The sequence below is a fragment of the Meles meles genome, chromosome 8 (genome assembly GCF_922984935.1).
Source record: "Meles meles chromosome 8, mMelMel3.1 paternal haplotype, whole genome shotgun sequence".
Lineage (NCBI taxonomy): Eukaryota > Metazoa > Chordata > Mammalia > Carnivora > Mustelidae > Meles > Meles meles.
This window is the reverse complement of record NC_060073.1, coordinates 113,858,334-113,882,899: the sequence shown is the minus strand read 5'-3', so window position 1 is coordinate 113,882,899 and position 24,566 is coordinate 113,858,334. Positions and strand designations below refer to the sequence as shown.

The following is a 24,566-nucleotide window of genomic DNA, read 5'->3' as shown; positions in this document are numbered from 1 at the left end:
TAAAATCTTAGTCCCTGTTACTTTATAGACGTTCAAGGTCTTTGGCCTAATAAAATACGTTATGGTTCTTTGTGTGTAATTCAAGGAAATAATCTGTTTTCTTTCCCTCCCTTGTCAGCCCTCCTCTCCGCTTCTCAGAGATGTTCTAGAGTTATGTCCCTTTGTGTTTTCTTTTTATCAAGCTTTGAGTGTGTTACATTTCTTATTGGGCCATTTTGTACTCTCTCACTTTTAGCATTAGGATTTCACTTTTGTTTTTGCTTTGGCTGTAACTGTGCGTGCCCTCAGAAAGAAAAAGAAGTAAAGGAAATACGGCATGTATAGAAATGTATTTAGATGTACCTGAGGAATCTGAGATGTAAGTGGTTGACAATTATCATAAAAATCCTATGACCCGATCTAAATTGATGAGATTTCTAACTTAACCAGTGTTAAACCTTTATTGATTATAAGTATTTATATACTCATTAATAATAATAATATCATATTCCACTTGAGTATTTTCACATTAAATAACTTTTTTACTTACCAAATATTTGAGAACCTAGTCTATGCTTTTTGATTACAGCGGTGAGCAATTTTAAAAAAAATTCAAAGAAGACAATTTAGGTGATACAAGCTTTAACATTTTGCGAAGTGGGCAGTCTGCTGTTGGAGAACTACAAAATGGGACTTAGGCAGGAAGCATTGATAGGATAAAGAATAAAGAACAAGGAAGAGGAAATATAGTATCTGATTGATTGGGGCCACTTAGTCTTGTTCTGGGTGAGAAAGTCCAGAGTTGGCTTGATGCTTGGGGTTAGCTGACTCTATATAGTGCATTTCTGGTCAAGCAGAGCATTTACAGGGACCCAAAAGTTTTGATTTGCTCCCATGGCTCCCCAGGTAGGAGTGCCTCCATCTTGGGCCTGGACATTTATTCCAACAGCAGTAGCGGGTTATGGCCTTTACTCCCATGGAACCTACTGCTTAGGAAGGAATACAGACATTAAATAGGGAATTCGCTCAAGGTATAGCACCAAAACAAATCTGCAGGAAGTTTTACCAGGGAAGTGATGTTCAGAAATGCTTAATCTAAGACCAGATGACTTGGAATTAACCAGGTGTTGTATAATAAAAAATATAATTGATCTTTATTCCTGGTTCCCAACACTGAACTTCTAAAATCTTTGGAATTTCCTTAGTGATAGTGCTGTATTACTCATAAGAATCCCCTGTCCGGTGTACTTGAGTTTATGCAAATGAGGTGACTCAGGGCATCAAAAGGGGACCTGGTCACTAGAGAGGCTAAACACAGGATTAGAGGATGGGAACTAGTCCTACTTCCTATCTCTTGGGAGGAAGTTAGGCCTGGAAATGGAGTTATAAGAACTCTTGAGCGGGGCGCCTGGGTGGCTCAGTGGGTTAAAGCCGCTGCCTTTGGCTCAGGTCATGATCCCAGGGTCCTGGGATCCAGCCCCACATCAGGCTCTCTGCTCAGCAGGGAGCCTGCTTCCCTTCCTCTCTCTCTGCCTGCCTCTCTGCCTACTTGTGATCTCTGTCTGTCAAATAAATAAATAAATCTAAAAAAAAAAAAGAATAAAAAACTCATTTAAAAAAAAAAAAAAAAGAACTCTTGAGCAGTAAGATTCTGAGAACATCCAGGTTGGTGAATATGTCACGGTGCTAGAAAGGTGGCACATCTGGAGAGGGCCTGGAGGCTCTGCCCCTCTCCCCACTCCATGCCTTGTTCTATGCATCTCTTCCATCTGGTTGTTCCTGAGTTGTCACTTCTATAATAGAGAAGCCGGCAGTCATAGCAGGGCACTGTACTGAGTTCTGAATCATTCTTGAGAATTATCAAACCTGAGGAGGAGGTTGTAAGATGTAAGATGTGAATTTGTAGTTGGCTAGGGAGAAGTGCAGGTCATTTGGGGACCCCACTTGCAGCTGGCATTTGATGTCTTGTGGGACTGAGCCCTTTACCTGTGGGGTCTTTGCTGACTCTGCATATTGAATTGCTGGTGCACTCATTTGGCATTGGAAAATTGGTGTTGAAAAGACACCACATTTGGTATCAGGAAACACCTCATATCAGACGAGAGTAAGTGGAAGTAAAAAAATACCCGGCGTGAGGTTGTTGAGATGGGAGGGGGCTTGTCTTGTTCTAGGACTTGAATGAAAGTGTGTCTTAAAAGGTTGTAAGCAGGTGAAAACACATCAGACTTCAACCTTAATGAAACAACAACAACAACAACATTCTAGTTACCACATAAACAATTGATGTGATTAGAAGGAGGGGAAGAATGGTTACAGAGACTGGTGAGTAGGCTGGTGTGGGCCTGCAGGCAAGAGACAACAAAGACGCGCTTGGGAGACCAAGCCAGTCAGAGTAGAGGTGGTGCATGCAGGGTACAGTTTTATGAAACTCATAGAATATGCTTGATTCTGAAGAAAGAATTGTACAAGCAGCAAATCCAGAGATTTTTACGGTGAGAGTTGATCAGGGTGATCCAGGAGAAGGCCTAGTATACGTCCAGGTTTGTGTGACCTTGGTTAAGTTATTTAGTCCTCTGATTCGCAGTTTTTCATTTTGAGAACAGAGCAGTAATTATCTTCTTACTTCATAGGGCTTGAAAATCAAGTAAGATAAAGTGTGTCAGAGCCCTTTGTGAATTTATTGTTGGAGGGTGACACTTCATATCTATGTTTCTTGCCATCATCAAAACCGAAAACAAAATGAAAGCTAGTTGCATTACATTTCTTTTTCAGGTAGTTTCTTCTGTCCTACTTTTAATTGAGCCTTCCAAGGAACTATTTTAGGAAAAGCCATTCTTATTTTAGGTGAAATATTTTCCTCCGAGGTTCTGAAACTCTATCTCAGGAACAGCCAGTTCATAGAGGTGACCCTGATTTCTGTGTGCGAGACCTTCTTTCTTGGGGCTGTAAAGAGAGAAGAGAGTAGTATCGGTGTGACGCTGTCATATCTATAGGTTCTTATTTGGAGCTGAGGTTGGGGGAAGAGGTGGGCGAGCGATCAGTTCAGTGAGGCAGGAGTGGTTACAGCTTCCAGCCAGGAAGTACCTGAAGAGAAGCATGTTGACCAGCAGGATCTACAGTCATTTAGCTCCATATCAGAGGAGCCGTGAGTTGAAGGCTGAATTCTGTAAGGTGGCAGGCAGGACCGGTGGAGCCACTTCCCTCTTGACTGGCTGTTCCCCAGAAATAGCAGAGCCTGGCTTTCATGCTATGCTTCTCCATGGGTAATATCCTAGGAGAACTCATTTTCTTGTTAGGGTAGGGACTTTGTCTCATTACTAGGCATCCCCAGAACCTAGTTATGTATGCACATATAATAGCTTCTTTTTTTTTTTAATTTTAAAATTTTTTTATAAATATATAATGTATTTTTCACCAGGGGTACAGGTCTGTGAATTGCCAGGTTTACACATTTCACAGCACTCACCATAGCACACCCTTCCCATTGTCCATAATCCCACCACCCTCTCCTGACCCTCCCTCCCCCCAGCAACCCTCAGTTTGTTTTGTGAGGTTGAGAGTCTCTTATGGGTTGTCTCCCTCCCGATCCCATCTTGTTTCATTTATTCTTTTCCTACCCCCCAAACCCCCCACATTGCATCTCCACTTCCTCATATCAGGGAGATCATATAATAGTTGTCTTTCTCTGATTGACTTATTTCGCTAAGCATAATACCCTCTAGTTCCATCCACATCATCGCAGATGGCAAGATTTCATTTCTTTTGATGGCTGCATAGTATTCCATTGTATATATATACCACATCTTCTTTATCCATTCATCTGTTGATGGACATCTAGGTTCTTTCCATAGTTTGGCTATTGTGGACATTGCTGCTATAAACATTTGTGTGCACATGTCCCTTTGGATCATTATGTTTGTATTTTTAGGGTAAATACCCAGTAGTGCAATTGCTGGGTCATAGGGTAGCTCTATTTTCAGCTTTTGAGGAATCTCCATGCTGTTTTCCAGAGTGGTTGCACCAGCTTGCATTCCCACCAACAGTGTAGGAGGGTTCCCCTTTCTCCGCATCCTCGCCAGCATCTGTCATTTCCTGACTTGTTAGCCATTCTTTTAGCCATTCTGACTGGTGTGAGGTGGTATCTCATTGTGGTTTTGATTTGTATTTCCCTGATTCTGAGTGATGTGGAGCATTTTTTCATGTGTCTGTTGGCCAGCTGGATGTCTTCTTTACAGAAATGTCTGTTCATGTCTTCTGCCCATTTCTTTATTGGATTATTTGTTCTTTGGGTGCTGAGCCTTTATAGATTTTGGATACTAGCCCTTTATCTGATATGTCATTTGCAAATATTTTCTCCCATTCTGTCAGTTGTCTTTTGGTTTTATTAACTGTTTCTTTGCTGTGCAAAAGCTTTTGATCTTGATGAAATCCCAATAGTTCATTTTTGCCCTTGCTTCCCTTGCCTTTTGCAAGGTTCCTAGGAAAAAGTTCCTGCGGGTGAGGTCAAAGGGGTTGCTACCTGTGTACTCCTCAAGGATTTTGATGGATTCCTTTCTCACATTGAGATCCTTCATCCATTTTGAGTCTACTTTTGTATGTGGTGTAAGAAAATGGTCCAATTTCATTTTCCTGCATGTGGCTGTCCAATTTTCCCAACCCCATTTGTTGAAGAGGCTGTCTTTTTTCCATTGGACATTCCTTCCTGCTTTGTTAAGATTAGCTGACCGTAGAGTTGAGGGTCTATTCTGTTCCATTGATCTATGTGTCTGTTTTTGGCGTATATAATAGCTTCTTAATAGAGACATGTTGAAGAAAGGCGTTTTTGTAAGGCATCTTTGCCGTATTTACCAAGCGGCTTTCTTGGACCGTATTTGATGTATAGTTATGGTTCTGTGCATATTGATTTTCTGCAATATATTATGTACCCATGTAGTCCACGGAATCTGGTTGGTTTTCCCTCCTTAACATCTCTCAGACATGGAGCACCTCGGTGGCTTAGTGGGTTGGGCCTCTGCCTTCGGCTTGGGTCATGATCTCAGGGTCCTGGGATCGCGTCCGGCATCGGGCTCTCTGCTTAGCGGGGAGCCTGCTTCCCCCCTATCACTGCCTGTCTCTCTGCCTACTTGTGATCTCCCTCTCTCTCCATGTCAAAAAAAAAAAAAAAATTAAAACATCTTTCAGACATGTTCCACCTCCATTTCTGTGCCACTTCCTTCACTGAATCCCTCTTTTCAACTGGATGATTATGGTTTTTAAACATATCCGGGGCACCTGGGTGGCTCAGTGGGTTAAGCCTCTGCCTTCAGCTCAGGTCATGATCTCAGGGTCCTGGGATCGAGCCCCACATCGGGCTCTCTGCTTGGCGGGGAGCCTGCTTCCTCCTCTCTCTCTGCCTGCCTCTCTGCTTACTCATGATCTCTCTCTGTCAAATGAATAAATCTTTGAAAAAACAAAACAAAACATATCCTACCTTCAAATCTTATACCCTTCAACCACCCTTCCCATTGCTGTCAGGTATGTCATCTCTAAGGTAGAAATTTAGTTACTTTCCTGCTAAAATGCTTAAATATTAAATAGTTCCTTTTTTGCCATCAGTTTCTAGCCATGGTATCCTAACACCATGAGATGTCACAGTTGGGAAGTAAGAGGTATATCTGTATTTATGTTCTCATGGAGATAATCCCAAAAGGGGATAAAAATGAGTGTGGTGCTTTATGTTTTCATTATGACAATTAGTGACCTTTATGTATGTTTTGTATTTATTATAAATGATAGTGTTTTTATTTTAATAAATTAAAACTATCAAAGAGCCACATTGTATTTTTCATAATATAGATATACTTTATAGTTTTATTTCTGACCGTGTGAAGAATGAACCAAAGGACAAGAAAGATCAACATGAAAGTGACTTTTTTTCCATCATCCCTACACTTCTAGTAGGTTGAAGTTGTTTCTGAAAGGAATGATTGCTAACTTAAATTCGTTTGTCATTGTCATGCATTAAGGTATGTAATGCAGTACAAACAATATGGTGATAATCTTATAAGTTAGGAAATAACAAAACCTGAATGTTGTTAATTGGAAGAGAGTTAGAGTAACAGAAATCCAAATAATATCTTATCTAGTTACATTTTCATGAGTCTGAATTAGTATTTTCCTTCAAATAGTCAAATATGTACACAGGAATACTGAGTGAGATCTTTATACTGGGTCTCACTATGTAATTTATTTCTTCTTTTTTTTTTATTTCTTCTATTATAAGACTCTTATGAAGTCTGCTTGCTTTATAATAAATGCTAAAAGAGCATATTAAATGGTATTAGATGTTAAAATGCAGTTAAATGAAATATCCTACTTGCAGTGTGTCAGAGCATAGATCTCAGAGACAATAAAACAGGTAGAAATTAGAGCAATTCCCACAAGCAGGAAAACTATAGAGAAGGTGAGCTTAATTCTGCTTAAATCCTTGGCTGAGTGTCAAGTGTTACAGGCTCAGGGGAGACCTGTAGGAAGTCAGACTAAAAAGGCAGCATTTGTCAGCCACAAGGACAAAACAGAGCTATAAGCAGCTGAGCACCATGGGTTAGAGAGAGTTTGTGGTTTGAATCCAAGCAAGATAACTGCCTAATAGAATACAAATCCAGTAGTCCTCAGAAAAACATGACAGAATTCCGTGTCTATATCTGCAGTGTCTATTTTGCTACAAAAATATTAGAAATGCAGTTAGGCAGTAAAATGTGATCCATACCCAAGAGAAAGGCAGTCAAAGAAACTATTGGGCCAGATTTGAATTTAGCGGACTTCAAAGCAGCTATTTTAAATATGTTCAAAGAATTAAAGGAAAGTATGTTCAGAGGTTTAAAGGAAAATATGGTATGAATGAATAAGTACAGAGATAATCTCAGCGGAGCTATGGAAACACTATTAAAAACAAAAAAAAGCTGGGTAATCCTAGAGCTGAAACACATAATTACTGTTTAAAAAAAAAAAGAAAGTGCCCAAACATGCTAAATGGGCTCAAAAGTAGTTTGGAAATAGCAGAAGAAAGGAATAGCAAACCTGGAGGCCCAGTAGAAGTGACCCTGTCCAAAAACCAGGAAGAAAAAAGACTGGAAAAAGAAAAAGAACAAAACCTCAGGGAACTGTGAAGTAGGCCAGTATGTATGTCCTGGTAGTCCTGGAAGAAGAGATGAGAAAGAGGCATGCAAATGTTTGAAGAAATAATGACCCAAACTCCCCAAATGTAGTAAGAAACATGAAATGATAGATCCGAGAAGGTTGCAGAGCCACAAGAAAGAGGAACACAAAACCATTCCAGGCTGTATTCTAGTAAAACTCCTCTATAATAAAAAGAAATGTTTGAAAACCACCAGAGGAAAATTGTTGCTTGTTGCTTACATTTCAAGGGAAAAACTGAAAATATTTGTTGTTAATCATAAAATTTGACTTTCTGAGAAAAAAATTAGAATTTTGGAGAACTTGTATCCACCAGTAGCTTCCCCATACTTTGAAAGATACTTCTTATGATATTGATGGTGATATTAATAAATGCGATTTTAAAAATTATTGTAGAATGAAATGTGTCAGCACTTGAAGATTCACAACAGGAAGATCTGCATAAATTAAGTGAAGGAGTGTTTTCCAAACAGCAGATGCATGATATTACACCATCACTTACTGGTTAAAGATACATTCAAAGTGAAAAGTAGACCATTGGATTTTAATTTAACGGTACAGAATGGCTTCAGATTCTGTATTGCAACTACTTGTTCTGAAACTACTCATCAGGGTTTGTTGTATTATCAAAGGAAAGTCGTAACTGCTTACCGGAAAAGGCTATTAAACTACTCCTCCCTTTTCCAACTATCTATCTCAGAGAGACTAGATTTTCTTCATATACTTCACCCAGAACAACACATTGTGAATGCAGAGGAACATTTGGGCATTCCATGGCCTCCTTTTAAACTAGTTATGAAAAGGGCACCTGCGTGGCTCAGTTGGTTAAGCATCCGACTCTTGATTTGGGCTCAGGTCATGTTCTTGGGGTCATGAGATCAAGCTGTGTCAGGCTCCATGCTGTGTGTGCAGCCTGCTTGAGATTCCCTCTCTCCCTCTCCCTGTTCTCCTGCCTGCCTCTCTCCCTCGGCTCACATGCACATGTTCTCTCTCTCTAGAAAGAGAGAGGGAGAGAAAGGAAGGAAGGAAGGGGAAGAAAGAGAGAGAAAGAAAAAGAAGAAAGAAAGGGAAAATACTTATTAAAGAAACTTGCAAAAATCTAAAACAACGTTCTTTTATTTTGGGAAATTATAACTTTTTCATAAAATATGACATTTATGTTAAAATGTAGTGAATTTTGTTGTTACTTTAAAATCAGTTTTTAAAGATCTTAGTCTTAATTTCTAATACAGTAAATTGTCAGTAGATATAATCTACATTCATAGGACTTTGGAGTCCTTCATACTTTTTAAGTGTAAAGGTACCCTGAGACCAAAAACTTGAGAATTGTTTTGAGTCTGCTCTGTCTTTGATTCCTTTGAGAGCATCAGACTGGAAAATTGGAAATACCTTGTAGCCCAGGAGATTAGTGCTTTTGAGTATATGATGACGTTCTATTTTGTTGGTATCTTTGAGTATTTTCAAGTGGACCATATAGTATGCTGTGCAGGCCTTTGCTTACTGCATTTGATGGCAAGGCCCCCCACCCCCACCTTTGCTACAGTCTTTTCAGGCCTGTTATTTTCAGCTGGGAGCTTTACCAGGAAAGCAATAGGGGCCTTTTGCAGTGATGACTAATCCTTCTTTTCTTTTCCTCTTCCTCCTTTTGTTATGTTTAGATGTTATCCAGGGAGAGCTGTTCATAAAGTGTTCCAGGCCCTCTATCATGGCCTTGCACAGTCACTTGCTATGCTATTCTGAGTTGTTATTCACTTCCTGGGAAAGAACATTAAACATTTGAAAACAGAATCATTGACGTTTGTCTCATATGGTGTGAAGAAGAATTATAAAGATGGTAACTGAGAGAAACTCATCCAGAATTTTTTTTTTAAGTCCTACTTATAATCTGTTAAATGCATGTGGTGGTAGTTGTTTGGTTTTGTAACCTAGTAGATAAGAAGCACAATGTGCCAAAAATAAATTTTCTATAAGAGATGGTCATTACATAAATGTGTAGTAAGCATATTTTAACATTACATTGCTTTGTTCTTTGACAAAAATAAACCACTATAAAATAAAAGCAAAAAAAAAAAAAAAAAAAAAGAGCCCACCTATGTTCCCACTTGCATAAAACGGAATTATCCCCACATGGGATAATTCCATGTGTTACTGCTTCATCTGTCTCTTGGTATTCCTCTCATTTTCCATTGTTTTAGTGACTTCATACTTACACTTGAATTTAGAACACTCCTTACTATTAATGAACTTGTGTTGATCTGATTATTAAATTTAACATTTAGATTACTGTGATCATAAAGTCATCGGACAAAAAGTTTCTCTACCCTATCATCTGACCTTTTATATCTTCATGTAATATTCTGGGGAGTTTTGAAATTCACATGTGTATGGATAGGAGCACAAAAAAACTTTATTTTATACTTTATTTCTTTGACAGTTGAGTTATGTGGAAGTAGTAAAACTGACCATTTTTCCCATGTTGTGTTTAAGGACTTAATGGTGATTTACTTTCTGAATCATATTTTCATTTTATTTTTGAAATGACATGGATTTCCTTTCTCTTTGCAAATGATAATGGTTCTGAAAGTCAATAATGGCTTTCACCAGAATAGAAGGCTTCCAGTTTGAGGCTATCAATTAGAGAAGTGTTTGAGTCCTGAAATAAGACTTGATTATTCATCAGACATTTTTTTAAACCACAACTCCCCTTGTGTTTCCTTAGGTCAGAGATGAAGAGGAAGCCTTTCTGGATTGGAGTGATGATGATGATGATGGATTTGATCCGAGCACACTTCCAGATCCAGATAAGTACAGAAGCTCTGAAGAATCAGATAGTGAAGACCTGGAAAATAAAATTAGGTATGTTTTTACTTTTAGTAGGATTAAGTATATGTATCTTCTCCTCTGAATGCAGAGGTTGTGTAGAGACAAATGCTTTGTGCTTTTCTCATCATTTTGGGGGCTCTCTTATTGTTTCTATGATCACTGTTAGTTGTAAGAGTAGTAAGAGTTGTTTTTTCTTTTCTCTGTTCTTTCTCCTTCTGAATCCTTTGTGCTTAAGTCTTAGTACGGTATATATATATATATATATTTTTTTTTTTTTTAAATATTTTATTTATTTGAAAGACAGAAATCACAAGCAGGCAGAGAGGCAGGCAGAGAGAGAGGAGGAAGCAGGCTCCCTGCGGAGCAGAGAGCCTGATGCGGGGCTCGATCCCAGGACCCTGAGATCATGACCTGAGCTGAAGGCAGAGGCTTTAACCCACTGAGCCACCCAGGCGCCCCTTAGTACGGTATATTTAATGCAAACAGAGGCAAAATTTTATTTCAATTCACTGTCAAAGGACTCTATTGAGAGTGTTAAAAATTCTCTCTGAATTTTAAAAAAGGGCAGTTACACTTTCACATTTTTTGATATAAAATTAAATAACAAATACATAAAATAATGGAAAACTTAAACATAAACAGCCCTTGATAAATTCTCTCAATTTAAAATCCATTCATTTGTAATGTGAACTTATTTGTGACCATGCCAAAAACAGATGAAATGCACTGGGTTGAAAAATAGTGTGATCTGCTCGGCCTTTGTTTTCAGAGTACTGTGTATTAGATTATGTTGCGATTGTGTTGGTTTAAGGGTTGACGGCACTGAACTTTGTGGACATTCTAAACCAGTGAGCCTCTTTAGGCAGAAGGGAGGTACTGATGACAGCCGAAGTTCGTTTGAAGCACAGAGTGCTTGTTGGAACCCTGACTACTAGCTCAGGGATTTGGGAGTTGGAGAGAGAGGCCACAAAGAGCTATAATCTGGTTTTAAGTAAGAACATTATGAAAAAAATCTACCAAAAAGTTATCCCCTAAAGAGTAAATGCTAAAGGGGGAATCATTTCAGAGTTGCTCTTGTGTTCATATAAACATATAATTATTTTACAATACTGAAATGACATCCAAAATGCTGTCTTCCCAACTGATGCCAGAAACTTGAGACATTTGCTGTTGGACTGCTAGGTAGTGGACCTAATGGTTTTCTAGTTTTTCTAGTGGACATAGAGCAGACCAGGTAGTGAACATACTAGCTTTACTACCAAAGGGGTACCACAGGTGAAAATAATTTGATTATGACTTAGAAAAATATATAAATAGGTGCCATAGGGTTAAACAATTTAGTTCAGGGCTGTAGTCCTAATCTTGAGAAATTGATCTTTAAGGGGAAATATTCACACTTTGCTTCAGAAAGTTCCTTCGTGCCCATGTTGAGACCTTGGTGAACTAGCAGTTCATTAAGTGGTTAAGTGGATGCTTCCCCATATATTCTAAAATAAATGTCCCTTTTTCACATTTGTTTTATGGTATCTCCATTCTGACACATGCCAGCATTCCTTCTGCATCTGATTCATAATGATTTTTTCCCTAACAATTCCTACGATAGCTTCTGGGTCATCCTTAATCTGTGTGCAGCAGACATGTCATTTCATTCTTCTGGCATTTCTTACCCTCACAGTGACATTTCTCTGCTACCACCTCATTAGTGTGACTTGTTCTCTAGTAGCTTCCTGTGCTTCACCCTCTTAACTGGCCTGTAAATGCTTCCAAGCTAGAAACTGTGTTTTGTGTCAACAGCTGTAGCTCCTGCCTCTACTCCTTTGTCCACTGTTATTATCACAGGCACAGAGAAGGTCCTGAAATATTTGAATTGATTAATTGATTGATGAAGGAGAATTGTAGAGTAAAAAAAGAGAAGTCTAACCATCAGCAACTATATAATTGGTCCTAATAGTTTAAGTGATATAAGAGAGAATAGATGGTTGGAGAACTGGAGAAGCTAACTTTAGATAGTGTAATGGTGAGGGACAAGAAGACCAGAATAGCTTAAGATGCCAAAGCATCTTTTTTTTCTTTTTTATTTGACAGAGGGAGAGTTAGAGAGGGAGCACAAGCATGGGGAGTGAGAGAGGGAGAATCAGGCTCCCTGAGTGGGGAGCCTGATGTGGGGCTCGATCCCAGGGCCCTAGTATCATGACCAGAGCCAAAGACAGATGCTTAACAGCTGAGCCCACCCAGGTGCCCCAAGATGCCAAAGCATCTTAACTTAAATGTTCAGATGGAAAATAATTAAACATTACATGAAAATTAAAATGGTTTTAATTTCAGGCACAGCTAGTAAACTGTATTAACAGAAATCAAAAGGAATTGGTAAACTTGTCCTATACTGAAGAGAGATCATCTTATGTTGGAGAAATTACCAACCAGGGCTTATTCCCTTTGGCACATGTAAGGACTTCCTAGCAGTTTTTGTTTGTGATGACAGTGATTATCCAGTGTACCCTGTCTTCTTGTAGATAAAGAAACCAAGGCTCCCGGGAATAAAATAATGTGTGATCACAGTACCAAGTTAGGGACCTATCACGGTAATGTGCGTAAATCAAATTGACTCCATGTTTCTAATATTCCAATGAAGTTATATAGAATTACTCTAGCATTAGGAAAGGTAGCTCAGGAACATAGTCTGAAGACCAGTTTTATGTCATTTGGGTAAAGACTTGATCCATGAACTTACTATATATAGGATAGATGTGACTAGATTATGGTTTCCCAACTTCAACATTACTAACCTCCTATACAGATAATTCTTAGTTTTGGTGGATTGTGAGTGATTGTAGACTGTTGAACACCGTCCCTGGCCTCTACCACCAGTGCTTCTGTAGTTGGGACAACCAGAATTATCTCAGACATTGCCACATATTTCTTAAGGAGCAAAATCTCCCACTGGAGTAGACCCAGGATGGCAGGTCCATATTATACTCGTCCAGTATATACTTTGTCTATATTCCTTTGCATTTAGCCCAAGTGGTCCTTCTCAGTACAGCCTGTATCAATCAGTTGGGACTCCTACTCAAGACAAAACCTGTTTGCCATTCCCAAACTAAGGCAGAGTGTCGGGTAGTTACAAGGTGTAGCCAAAGTGTGAAATGCCTGTATATACTCTACCTCCATTTTCTCCCTTTCCCCTTCTCTGTTAAAATGACCTCAGTGAAAATGAATAAAGATAAATGTAAACTAAAACCAAAATTGTATTTAGATAAGTAAAAGTATTCACAGGTAAATCCATATACACTAGAATTTTGACAGTGGTAATTGCTGTTGTTCCTGCTGTTGATAATACCACACCAGCACATTTTACTGTATTGTTCGAGTTGGACTGCATCTTTTTTTCTTCGCCTCCCATAAACAGGAAGAGGTGCTGGGATTTTGTGATGTCAGCTTTCCAGGGCTCTCCTGGCATGCTCACGGGTTTTTATCTGCTGCGTTGTTTCTAACCTCAGCTCCGTAATTGCAGCAGCAGTGAGTGTGTCAGCCTCTTGGTCATGTTCGCTCTCCCAGTGGGTTATTCTCTGCTTATTAACTTCGCATTTTCCGATATGAGTTTACTTTTATGGGACCAAATAACACCAATTAGAAAATGGCTCAGTCCCAAAGTAGCTCGAGCCAGTTTCTTTGAAAGTTTCTTCTAGGTATTTCTTTGTCCCTTACCTCAGTGGTAACCCTAAATATTCAGCTTGAGTAACACTTTTGTTGCTCTACATAGAGAGACATAGTCAGGAGGAAGTAGGCAAAGGAGAGCCAGATGTAGCGGAGAATGACTGAATCTGGGGTCGATAATTCCTTCCTCAGAGAGGCGCGATAGGGTTTTGAAGAGTGTACCTCTGTCTCCCTCAGCACAGTGCAGTAGAATTTAACCCATCCTTAACCCTCTGTAGAATTCTCAGAATTGTCCTAACACTGATTCCTGCGATTCTGATGTGTGGGATTCAGCTCCTTTAAGTTAGCATGACTAGAAGAGTTCTCTTGCTTAAGAGTTCTCAGCGACAATGAAAATAATATGACCTTGAGTTCCTTTGAAGGAGCTTTAAGAATGTTTTCATTAGTAGCTCATTTATCCCCAGAAAGAGAGCAGTGGGATAGGAGGAACAGTAGTGTCCCCCATAGTACAGAGGATGTCAACCTGGCTAGTCAGCAGCAGATGGCTGAGCTCCGGCAGAGGCTCCGAACTTTTGTGTGCTATTTTTGAAAACAGAGAAGGGAGAGCTTGCTTTGACACCATGTGGTCTCTTTCCTCATCTTCCATCCTCCTTACACATTGGCCCAGGCTGTGTTTTACTCTGTAGCTTTCCCTTCTGGTTCCTTCCAACTGTGGAACTAGCATAGGTAGCGTTACTACACGATGTGTTAGCATTTGTCATTGTCATCGTTGTTACTAAAATAGAACAGTTTGGTCGGAACCTAGCTCTTTGCTGCACTGGGCTTGGTAGCATTGTGGGATTCATTGGTCTGCTAGGAATGGCAAAGAATCATGTTCTTGCCTCTAGTGAATTTTGATACAGACTTTTATACCTCCAGAGGAAGAAAGACCTCAAGTGTTAGAATTGTCTTTGTACTACTAAGTGATTTTTTAATTCTTCATCTCCCCAACAGGCTATGTAATGTATTTATACTGCTTTCACAATAAGAATATTTGGCTATTTTCTATATGTGGTGCCAAGAACTGGAGTAAGAACCTTCTGTATTATTTAAATCATGTTCTACTTATTTAAGAATTAAAAATATCCCCTTACTGGTTAGTCTCCAGCTTGTTGTAATATTTCTTCTGTCTGTTCTTTCAACTAAGAGTTTTTTAGTAATCATGTGCCAGGTAATAGTGAGTGCAGGTACAGAGGATGAAACATTAAAAAAAACAAACAAACAAACAAAAAAAAACCTTTCCTGCTCTCACAGTTTTTAGTTTAGCAGAGGTTGCGGACAGCTAAGCACGCAATTAGGGAACAATAGGATGGATACTTGCTGTGATCTGTGCCCTGGGAGAGGTGGGGGTGAGCAAGGGAGGGAGGGAGGGGGCTCAGGTGAGGAATCTAACCTGGGCTTGGTGGCTCTGGAAGAGCTTCCTGGAGGGAATGACATCTGAGTGAAACCTGAATGAAGTTTTCAGTCTTGCCTGAGCAGGGAAAAGATAGGTTGCCCTTCTCAACTGTACGGCCTTTGAAGTGAAACAAGAGTATCTTTAACCGTATTCCAATTAAACTCTTCTTTCACTAAAATTGTTCCTTTTAGCTGTTCCTCACAATCTGGGAGATTTGGTTTTGAGCATGTAATGTAAGATTAATTTTTGTATATCTAGTAGCATTCATCATCCTTGGTTTATGGCCATCTTCATGTGAATTGCTAATGATGAAAATTTGCAAAGTATTGAATGCGATGAAAAAGAAGCAGCTGGCTGTTCAAGATAGTCATTATTCAGTCAAATTAAGTTTTTAATATTTATAATCCTAACCTTTTTCAAACAAAAAAAAAGGAAAGAGAAGAAGGTTGTGGTTAGACTTTTACTGCCTGATAATGTGTCAGTGTTTTTTTCACAGACCAGTCTCTGGCCATGGCAGATTGCTTTATAAAAAATCCTTCCAGGGGAGGCGCGCTTGGTCGATTATTCTAGGTGGCATAAGACCCATTACATCTGTAATTTGTACTGAGACTGTTGGCATAGTTTAGACACGATAACTTCTATATGGATTGACGCCTTTTCCTGCACAGAGTAAACTGCTTTACATCTCCCATCTGGAGCTGTCCTTTTTGGCTTTTGCGACACAGCTCTGCATCGAAAGATTGATGAAGGATTTTTGTTCTGTTTTTTTTTTTTTTTTTTTTTTTTTTTTTTTTTTTTTTTTTCTTTTTTCATTTGTTTGGGGTTTTTGTTTTATTTTTCAGCTGCGTTCCCTGTTAGCTTTCTGGTTTTGGGTGAACTTGAGTTATCTTTAAGATTTGTCTCCTGTGTAACGGAGGTGACCCACGTTCTTCTGTGGTGTCTCCTCATGTTGTTCTGTGACACTTTTTCACTACATCTTGCTTCCCAACTTCTCTTCCAGGACTAAACAGTCAGCTTTGTAACATGTGGAAGGCTTTCCACCTGCAACAGAAATACATATGACTCAGAGGAGAATTTCTGGGGAAGGAAGATGGCCAGAAAGCATTTTCATTTCTTTTTAACTGTTTTTGGTTGGGACCAGTTATGCACATTCCATATTTTATATGAATTTTACTGGAATTATTGGTGTTTATTTTTAAGGGGACTTTTTTTTTTTTTCCCTCAGAGTCTAAGTATTGTGAAAAGTAAAATACTGTTGACTACAGTTCCATTTACTTGAATCTCTGTTCACTGGTGAATCTAGTTGTGTGTGGCAGATGAGGAAAGAAGTCAGCTCAGCTTAATGATATATTGACTTTATTGTGTGCCTGCCATTCTTTCCTTTCACTCTTTGTAACTTCAAAAGATTTATCTGATTCTAATATGCCTTGCAGCTTTCAAGGGAAAATCTCCATCATCTCTTCTTATTTGTGAAATACAATGAATTATCACATTCCATAGGGCTTTGATCAGAACTTCATGTGAATTATGGTTGACAAGGAGTTAATTTTGCTTGACTTTCTTTAAATTGTGTTCATTTGATCTTTCTCCACTTTGTCATTGTCCACAAAACATAACACAACACAACACAACAAAACAAAAAGAATATCCTGTGTGGCACATAGCATGAATGAACAAATTTAGATTGCTGGGTTGGGTGTGGGGAAAAGCAGTATTATTTGTCTTGGGATTCACAGGGGAAAGGATGCTACCCATCGAGGAGGGAAAGTATTATTTTCTGGGTTGAGGGTTAGGATGGGGAAGACGTATTTAGGAAATTTAGAATTTAGGAGGCTCCCAACTTGACCTTATTTGTGGTCCCAGTTTTTTGCCCTGTGCTTTCTGTTTCTCTCATTTAGCCACCCACTGAATAACTGGGCCTCAGTGACAGGAGTTTGTCATGTTTCAGAAGTGTTAGGGCCCTGGGACGACGATGAATGAGTCCAATGCCAAGAAGCCAGAAGAACCATGTAGTTGGTAATTAACCAACTAGTGGGGTTCTCATGGCTGCTACCCATAGTCTGGTGCATGGCAACTTTGTTTTCACTGAAAAGACTATTGAGAACAACACTTTCTTAGGACGATCCTCTTCTTCATTTCTTCATTTCTCATGGCCTCATGTAGAATGAATTTCTAACTAATGATTATATAGCATTCCATTATTTATATGCCATAATTTCCTTATCTACTCCCCTTTTAGAGGTCTAGGTTGTACCTTGCTTAGGTTTTTTTCATTTTTGTTGTTTGATTTTGTTTACTTTTGCTTTTGCCATTATAAGTATTTTTAAAATTGAGATAATATTAGTATATAACATTATATTACTTTAAGGTGTACAACATTGTTATTTGACAAATATATGGAATACAAAATAATTACCACCAAAAGTCTGCTTACCATCTGTCTGTTCTCTGTTATCTGTGAGCTTATTGTGGTATTCTTTTGTTTGTTCATTTCCTTTGTTTTGTTTTGTTTTTCAGATTCTATGTATGAGTAAAATCATACAGTACTTATCTTTCTCCGTGTGATTTATTTTACTTAACATAATGCCCTCAGGGTCCATCCATGTTGTCACAAATAGCAAGATTTTGTTCTTATTTATGGATGAGTAGTAATCCATTGTTTACTTATACCACAACTTTATCCATTTATCTATTGATGGACATTAAGGTTTTTCCTGTATCTTAGTTATTGTAAATAATGCTACAGTGAACCTATAGGAGTCCATGTGTCTTTTTGAATTGGTGTTTTCATTTTCTTTGAATAAGTACCAGAAGTGGAAAAGCTGGATCATGCAGTAGATCTGTTCCTAATTTTTGAGGAATCTGTGTGCTGTCTTCCACAGTGGCTGTAAAGTTTGCATTCCCACCAGCAGTGCACAAGGGTTCCCATTTTTCCCATCCTCACCAACACTTGCTATTTCCTGCCCTTTTGATAATAGCCATCCTAACAGGTGTGAGGTAATTTCTCATTGTAGTTTTGAATTGCATGGTTAGTGATGTTGAATATCATTTCATGTGTCTGTTGGCCATCTGTGTATCTTCTTTGGAAAGAAAGATCTATTCAGATCACCTGCCTATTTTTTAAGGTTTTTTTTTTTCAATTGTTGATTCACATATTCTTTATTTAGTTTGGTTATTAACCCCTTATTGGATATGGTTTGCAAATATCTTCTCCCATTCAGTAGGTTGCCTTTTCATTTTGATGATGATTTCCCTTGCTATACAGCAGATTTTAGTTTGATGCAGTCCCATTTGTTTATTTTTGCTTTTGTCTTTGCCTTTGGAGTCAGATTTACAAACACATCATTGACATTGATGTCAAGGAGCTTACTGCATAAGCTTTTCTCCAGGAATTTTATGGTTTCAAGTCTTCTATTCACACCTTTAATCCATTTTGAGTTAATTTTTGTGTATGGTGTAAGATGACAGTCTAGTTTTGGCTGACCAATTTTCTCAACACTATTTATTGGAGAGACTATCCTTTCTGCATTGTATGTTCTTGGCTCGTTTGTCCCAGATTATCTCTATAGATATGGGTTTATTTATGGGCTCTTAGTTCTGTTCCATTGACCTGTGTGTCTGTTTTGTGCCCATTCCATATTGTTTGGATTACTACAGCTTTTAGTACAGTGGAAGTTAGGAAATGTGATACTTCCAGCTTTGTTCTCCTGTTAAAGATTGCTTTGGCTCCTTAGGATCTTCTGTGGTTCCATACAAATTTCAGGATTATTTGTCCTCTTCTGTGAAAAAATACCATTGGAATTTTGATAGGAATTATACTAAATTGATAGATTCCTTTGGTTATATGGACATTTTAACAATACTAATTCCTCCATCCATGAGCACAAAGTATCTTTCCATTTATGTGAGTCTTCAGATTCTTTCATCAGTGTCTTACAGTTTTTAGTATACAGGTCTTTCACCTCCTTGGTTAAAATTTTTTCCTTGGTATTTTATTCTTTTTGATGCAATTTTAATTTCTCTAACATTTGATCATTAGTGTATAGAAACACCACTGATTTCTGTGTGTTAATTTTGTGTTTTACAACTTTACTGAATGTATTTATTAGTTCTAACAGTTTCTTGATGACTTCAGGGTTTTCGGTAATAGCTTGTTATCTGCAAATAGTGATGGTTTTACTTTTTCTTTTCAGTTCTTTCTTCTTCTGACATTTTATTTATCTATCTATCTATTTATTTATTTCCTAATTACTGTGCTTAGGACTTCTAGTACTATATTGAATGAAAGTGATGAGAGTGCGCTTTGTTGTCTTGTTCCTAATCTTAAGAGGAAAGCTTTCAGTTTTTCACCATTGAGAATGATGTTAACTGTGGGTTTGTCAGTATGCCTTTATTATGTTGAGGTACATTCCCTTTATACCTCTATGAGAGTTTCTGTCATAGATGGATGCTGAATTTGTTCAAATGCTTTTTATGCATCTATTAGGATGATCACATGACCATATGATTTTTATTCTTCATGTGCTCTATCATGTTGGTAGAGTTACAGATGTTGAATCAATCTTCCATCCCTGGAATAAATCTCACTTGATCATGGTTTGTGATCCTTTTAATGTATTGCTGAACTCGGTTTGCTAATACTTTTTTGGGGATTTTTGCATGTGTGTTCATCAAGGATATTGGCCTGTAATTTTCTTTTTTTGTGGTGTTTTTAGTTTTTGTATCAGAGTAATGCTGGCCTTGCAAGATGAGTTTGGAAGCATTCTCTCCTCTTTAGTTTTTTGGAGGAATTTGAGAAGGATGGGCATTTGATTTCCTTTAAATGTTTGGTGGAATTCACCAGTGAAACCATCTGGTCCTGAGCTTTTCTTTTCGGGAAGTTTTTGAAATTGGTCAATTCGGATTTTCTCTGTATTCATGATTCATTCCTTGAAGTTTGTGTGTTTCTAGGAGTTTATCCATTACTTGTAGATTGTCTGATTTGTTGGCATATAGTTGTTTGTAGTAGTTTCTTATGGTCTTTTGTGCTATGGTGTCAGTTGTGATCTTTTATTACTGATTTTATTTTTTGAGTCCTCGCCTTTTTTCTTGATTTTGGCTGAGACTAGCTTGATTTTTCTTGAGACTGGCTAAAAGTTCATCAATTTTGTTGACCTTTTCAAAGAACCAGCTCTTAGTTTCATTGATCTTTTTAATTATTGTTTTAGTCTCTATTTCATTTATTTCTGGTGTGATCTTAATATTTCCTTTCCTCTCCTAACTTTAAGCTTTATTTGTTCTTTTTTTAGTTGCTTTAGATGTGGATTTAGATTGTTTACTTGGGATTCTTCTTGTTTCTTGAGGTCTTGAGGCCTATATAGCTGTGAACTTCCCTGTCAGAACCACTTTTGGTGTATCCCATAGAATTTGGTGTATCATACTTTGATTACATTTTTCTTTAGGTAATTTTTTATTTCTCCTTTGATTTTTTTTTTTCCAGTGACTTATTGGTTGTTTAGTAGCATATTGTTTAACTGCTGTGCTTTTTGTAGTTGTGCTAGTTTTCTTCTCTATACCATTGTGATTGGAACAGATGCTTGATGATTTAAATTTTTGAATTTATTAGGACTTGTTTCGTGGCCTAACATGTGAGCTCTCCTGAAGAATGTTTCATATATACTTGAGAAGAATGTGCATTCTGCTGATTTGGATGGAATGTTACATATACATTTATTAAACTCATCTGGTTTAATGTGTCATTTAAGACTGATGTTTCTGTTTTGATTTCCTCTCTGGATGATCTGTCCATTGAGGTAAGTGGGATATTACAGTCCCTCATTATTATTATGTTGCTGTCAGTTTCTCTCTTTAGGCCTGTCAATATTTGTTTTATTTATTTTGTTGCTCATATGTTGGATGCATATATATTTATAAATATTACATATTCTTGTTGGATTGACCCCTTTATCATTATGTGGTTCTCTTTGTCTTCTATTACAGTATTTGTTTTAAAGTTTGTTTTGTTAGGTAAGAGTTTTGCTACACCACCTTTCATTTCCATTGCCTGAAATGTCTTTCTCCATCCCTCTACTTTCAGTCTGTAGGTGTCCTTACTTCTGTAGTTAGTCTTTTTTAGACATCATATAGATGGGTCATTTTTTTTTTTAATCCACTCAACCACTCTGTCTTTTGATTGGAAAGGTAGTCTTTTTACATTTAAAGTAATTAATTATCAGTTGGTATATATGTATTGCTATTTTGTTTATTGTTTTCAGGTTGTTTTTGTAGTTCTTTGTTCCTTCTTCTCTTGCCATCCTCCCTTGTGATTGATGATGAATTTCTTTAGTGTTGGCATGGATTCCTTTCTCTTTGTTTTCTGGCTTTTCTGTAGTTCCTCTGTTCCTTTCTTTTTTCTCTCTTTCTTTGTGGTTTGATGGCTTTCTGTAGTATTATGTTTGGATTTTTTTCTCATTTTTTTGATGTATATTTACTGTAAGTTTTTGTTCTGTAGTTACCATGAGGTTCACATATAACATCCTTTGTATGTAATGGTTGGTTTTAAGTTGATAGGAACTTAAATTTGAACACATTAGATAATTTATATTTTTATCCCCCCTACACATTTTGTATTTTGATGTCACATTTTTTATCTTTTTACTTTATGCATCCGTTAACTAATTATTATAGTTTTGGTACTTTTACCAATACTGTCTTTTTAGCTTTCTACTTACTTTATAAATGATTGATCCACTGTTTTTTTGGTATATATTTACCTTTTCCAGTGAGATTTTTACTTTCCTATATTTTCTTATTATTAATTGGTGTCATTTCTTTTCAGCTTAAAGAAATCTCCTTAACATTTCTTGTTAGTCCAGTTTAGTGGTGAATGAACTCTTTTTTTGTTGTTGTTGTTTGTGTTTATCTGGAAAACTCTTAATCTCCACTTCAATTCTGAATGATAAGTATGCTGAGTAGAGAATTTCTTGGTTGGAAAAAGTTTCCTTGCAGCACTTTGAATATGTCATGCCACTTTCTTACTCCAGCAAAGTTTCTGCTGAAAAATCTGCGGAAAGCCTTAGAGGATTTCCCATGTACTTAGCAAGTTGTTTTCTTTTGCTGCTTTTGAGATTCTGTCTTTAACTATCTCCCCTGACAACACCCAGTCACTGAAAGGGAAACTTTATTGATGCCCCAGGGCCTTGGGTCCCAGGCAGGGGGGAACCCTGTGGTCAAAGGAAGAGCCAGGGGAGGGGCCTTATTTTACCTTCTTCTTGGGGTGCAGGTTGTTGGGGTGGCCACCTGCTTGTGGCAGTTGATAGCACAGGGTATAGGTGGGCATGACACTGGAAGCAGATCATCTTGTCACAGCTGTATTTCTGCGCCAGCAGGCAGAGGAACAGCTCAGTGATGCCACCCTGCAGGTGAAGCACCAAGTACAGGGTAGATTCTTTCTGGATATTGTAGTCTGAGAAAGTGCGGTTATCCTCCAGCTATTTGCTCCCCAAAGTCGGATGCCACTAGTTAGGCAGGATGCCCTCCTCGTCTTTGATTTTGGATTTGACATTCTCCGTGGTGTCACTGGGCTCATACTTAAGGGTGGTGGTCTTGCCTGTCAGGGTCTTCATAAAGGTCTGCATATCTGTGTCCACAAGGCCACCATCCATGAGCCACTTGGCCACTTCATTGAAAAGAAAGAGTCTTTATCTTTAACTTTTAACCATTTTAATTATAATCTGTGTGGCTCTCTTTGGGTTCATCTCTTTTGGAACTTTCTGGACTTCCTTGATCTGAAATGTTGTTGCCTTACTGTTTTCAAGAGAGTTTTCTGGCCCTTTCTTTTCTCCTTCTGGGCCCCTATAATGCAAATGTTATTCCACTTGATGTTGTCCCAAATGTCCCTTAAGATATCTTCTCTTGGGGCGCCTGGGTGGCTCTGGGTTAAAGCCTCTGCCTTCGGCTCAGGTCATGATCCCAGGGTCCTGGGATCGAGCCCCACATCGGGCTCTCTGCTCAGCAGGGAGCCTGCTTCCTCCTCTCTCTCTCTCTGCCTGCCTCTCTGCCTACTTGTAATCTCTGCCTGTCAAATAAATAAATAAAATCTTAAAAAAAAAAAAGATATCTTCTCTTAAAAAAATTCTTTTTCTTTTGCTGCAGTGTCGTGGTGAATACGGTTGTTTGATATTTCAGTTCAGGTATTATTCTTCAGCTCTGTGACTTCTGCTTGATATTTTCTTATATTTTTCTGTCTCCTTTGAAGTTCTCACTGTGTTCATCCATTCTCCTCCCAAGTTCAGTGACAAACATCACTATGAACTCTCTATCAGATCGATCAATTATCTCTATTTTATTAAGGTCTCTTACTGAGGCTTTTTCTTGTTCTCTGATCTGGAGCATATTTCTCTGTCTCCTCATTTGCCTCTCCGTGTTTGTTTCTAAATATTAGGTAAAATATCTACTTCCCCATCCCAGAAAGAGTTCCCTTGTATAGCGATGTCTCATGGAGCTCAGAGACGATATCCCCCTTGGCCACTTGCACCAGGAACTCCGGAGGGCATTCCCCTGTATGAATTCCACGCGCCTGCCTGCTGTGGAGGGGCCGTCCTGCTGTGGCACAGGAGTGTGTGGGGATGTTGTACAGCCTGGCTGCGTTGTGCTGCTGTGGCACAGGAGTGGGCAGGGTTCTTTCCTGGCCTGGCTGTAGTATGGAGGTAGGCAGGTCACTCAGCAGGCACCCTCCAGTGCCGAGAGGCTTGAGGAAGAGTTCCAAAATGGTGCCTTCCAACACTGGCACCAGCAAGTTAGAATTAAGACTTCGAAATGACCCCTGCCACAGTCTGTGTCCCCGGAGAGTCCTAACCATGTTCCTGCCTCTCTTGCACACTCCTCAAGATCAGTAAGTTGGTCTCCTTCACATGTGGTCTAGGCAGTATTGAAACTGGTATCTTTGCACCAGGTCTAAGAGAGAGGGAGTCTCTTGAAAGCCCTTTATGAGCATGTTCTCTGTTCCCTACACTTTTCCTATATGTAATTCCCATTGGTTTCCATAGGCATTTGGGGGGCTCACCTCTCCTGTGCAGCATCTAGAGCTTGGTTGCCTGATGTGGAGTACAGACCCTTGACTTCTTTGGGAAAAGTTCTGTATCTATGAGATTCCTCCCAGTTATGCATCTCTCCTGAGCTTAGTTACTGTTTTGTTTTTATTATTTTGGCAAGGCTGTGCCACTTGCCCTACTTGGTTCAGGACTACTCTTTTATCCTCTGTTGTGGAGGTTCTGTTCATCTGGGTATCAGGTCTTTTTTCAGAGGAGAGTATTTCGTACGTAACTGTAAATTTGTTGTGACCATGGAAGAAGTGAGATTTGGATCTTGCTATGCCAGCATATTGAACCCCTCCCTCCTGTCAGTAATTCTTTAATGGACAGCTTTGCTGAAGATTGGATTTTCTTTCTCTTGAGATCATTTGAAAGGATAATGAGGAGTAAGACTAAACCCTAAAATTTAACTTTTCCAGATATCTGGA

General features: G+C 38.5%; 1 protein-coding gene and 1 pseudogene across 1 annotated transcript in view; one reads left to right on the top strand and one right to left on the bottom strand.

Annotated features, from left to right (window-relative positions):
• Positions 1–24,566, top strand: part of DDX10 (DEAD-box helicase 10) — a 280,556-nt gene that overhangs the window by 231,788 nt on the left and 24,202 nt on the right. The window contains exon 17 of the mRNA XM_046017251.1: positions 9,875–10,011. Coding sequence (XP_045873207.1) covers positions 9,875–10,011 — 137 coding nt within the window. The remainder of the gene's footprint in view (positions 1–9,874; positions 10,012–24,566) is intronic.
• Positions 22,302–22,683, bottom strand: LOC123949683 (annotated as a pseudogene).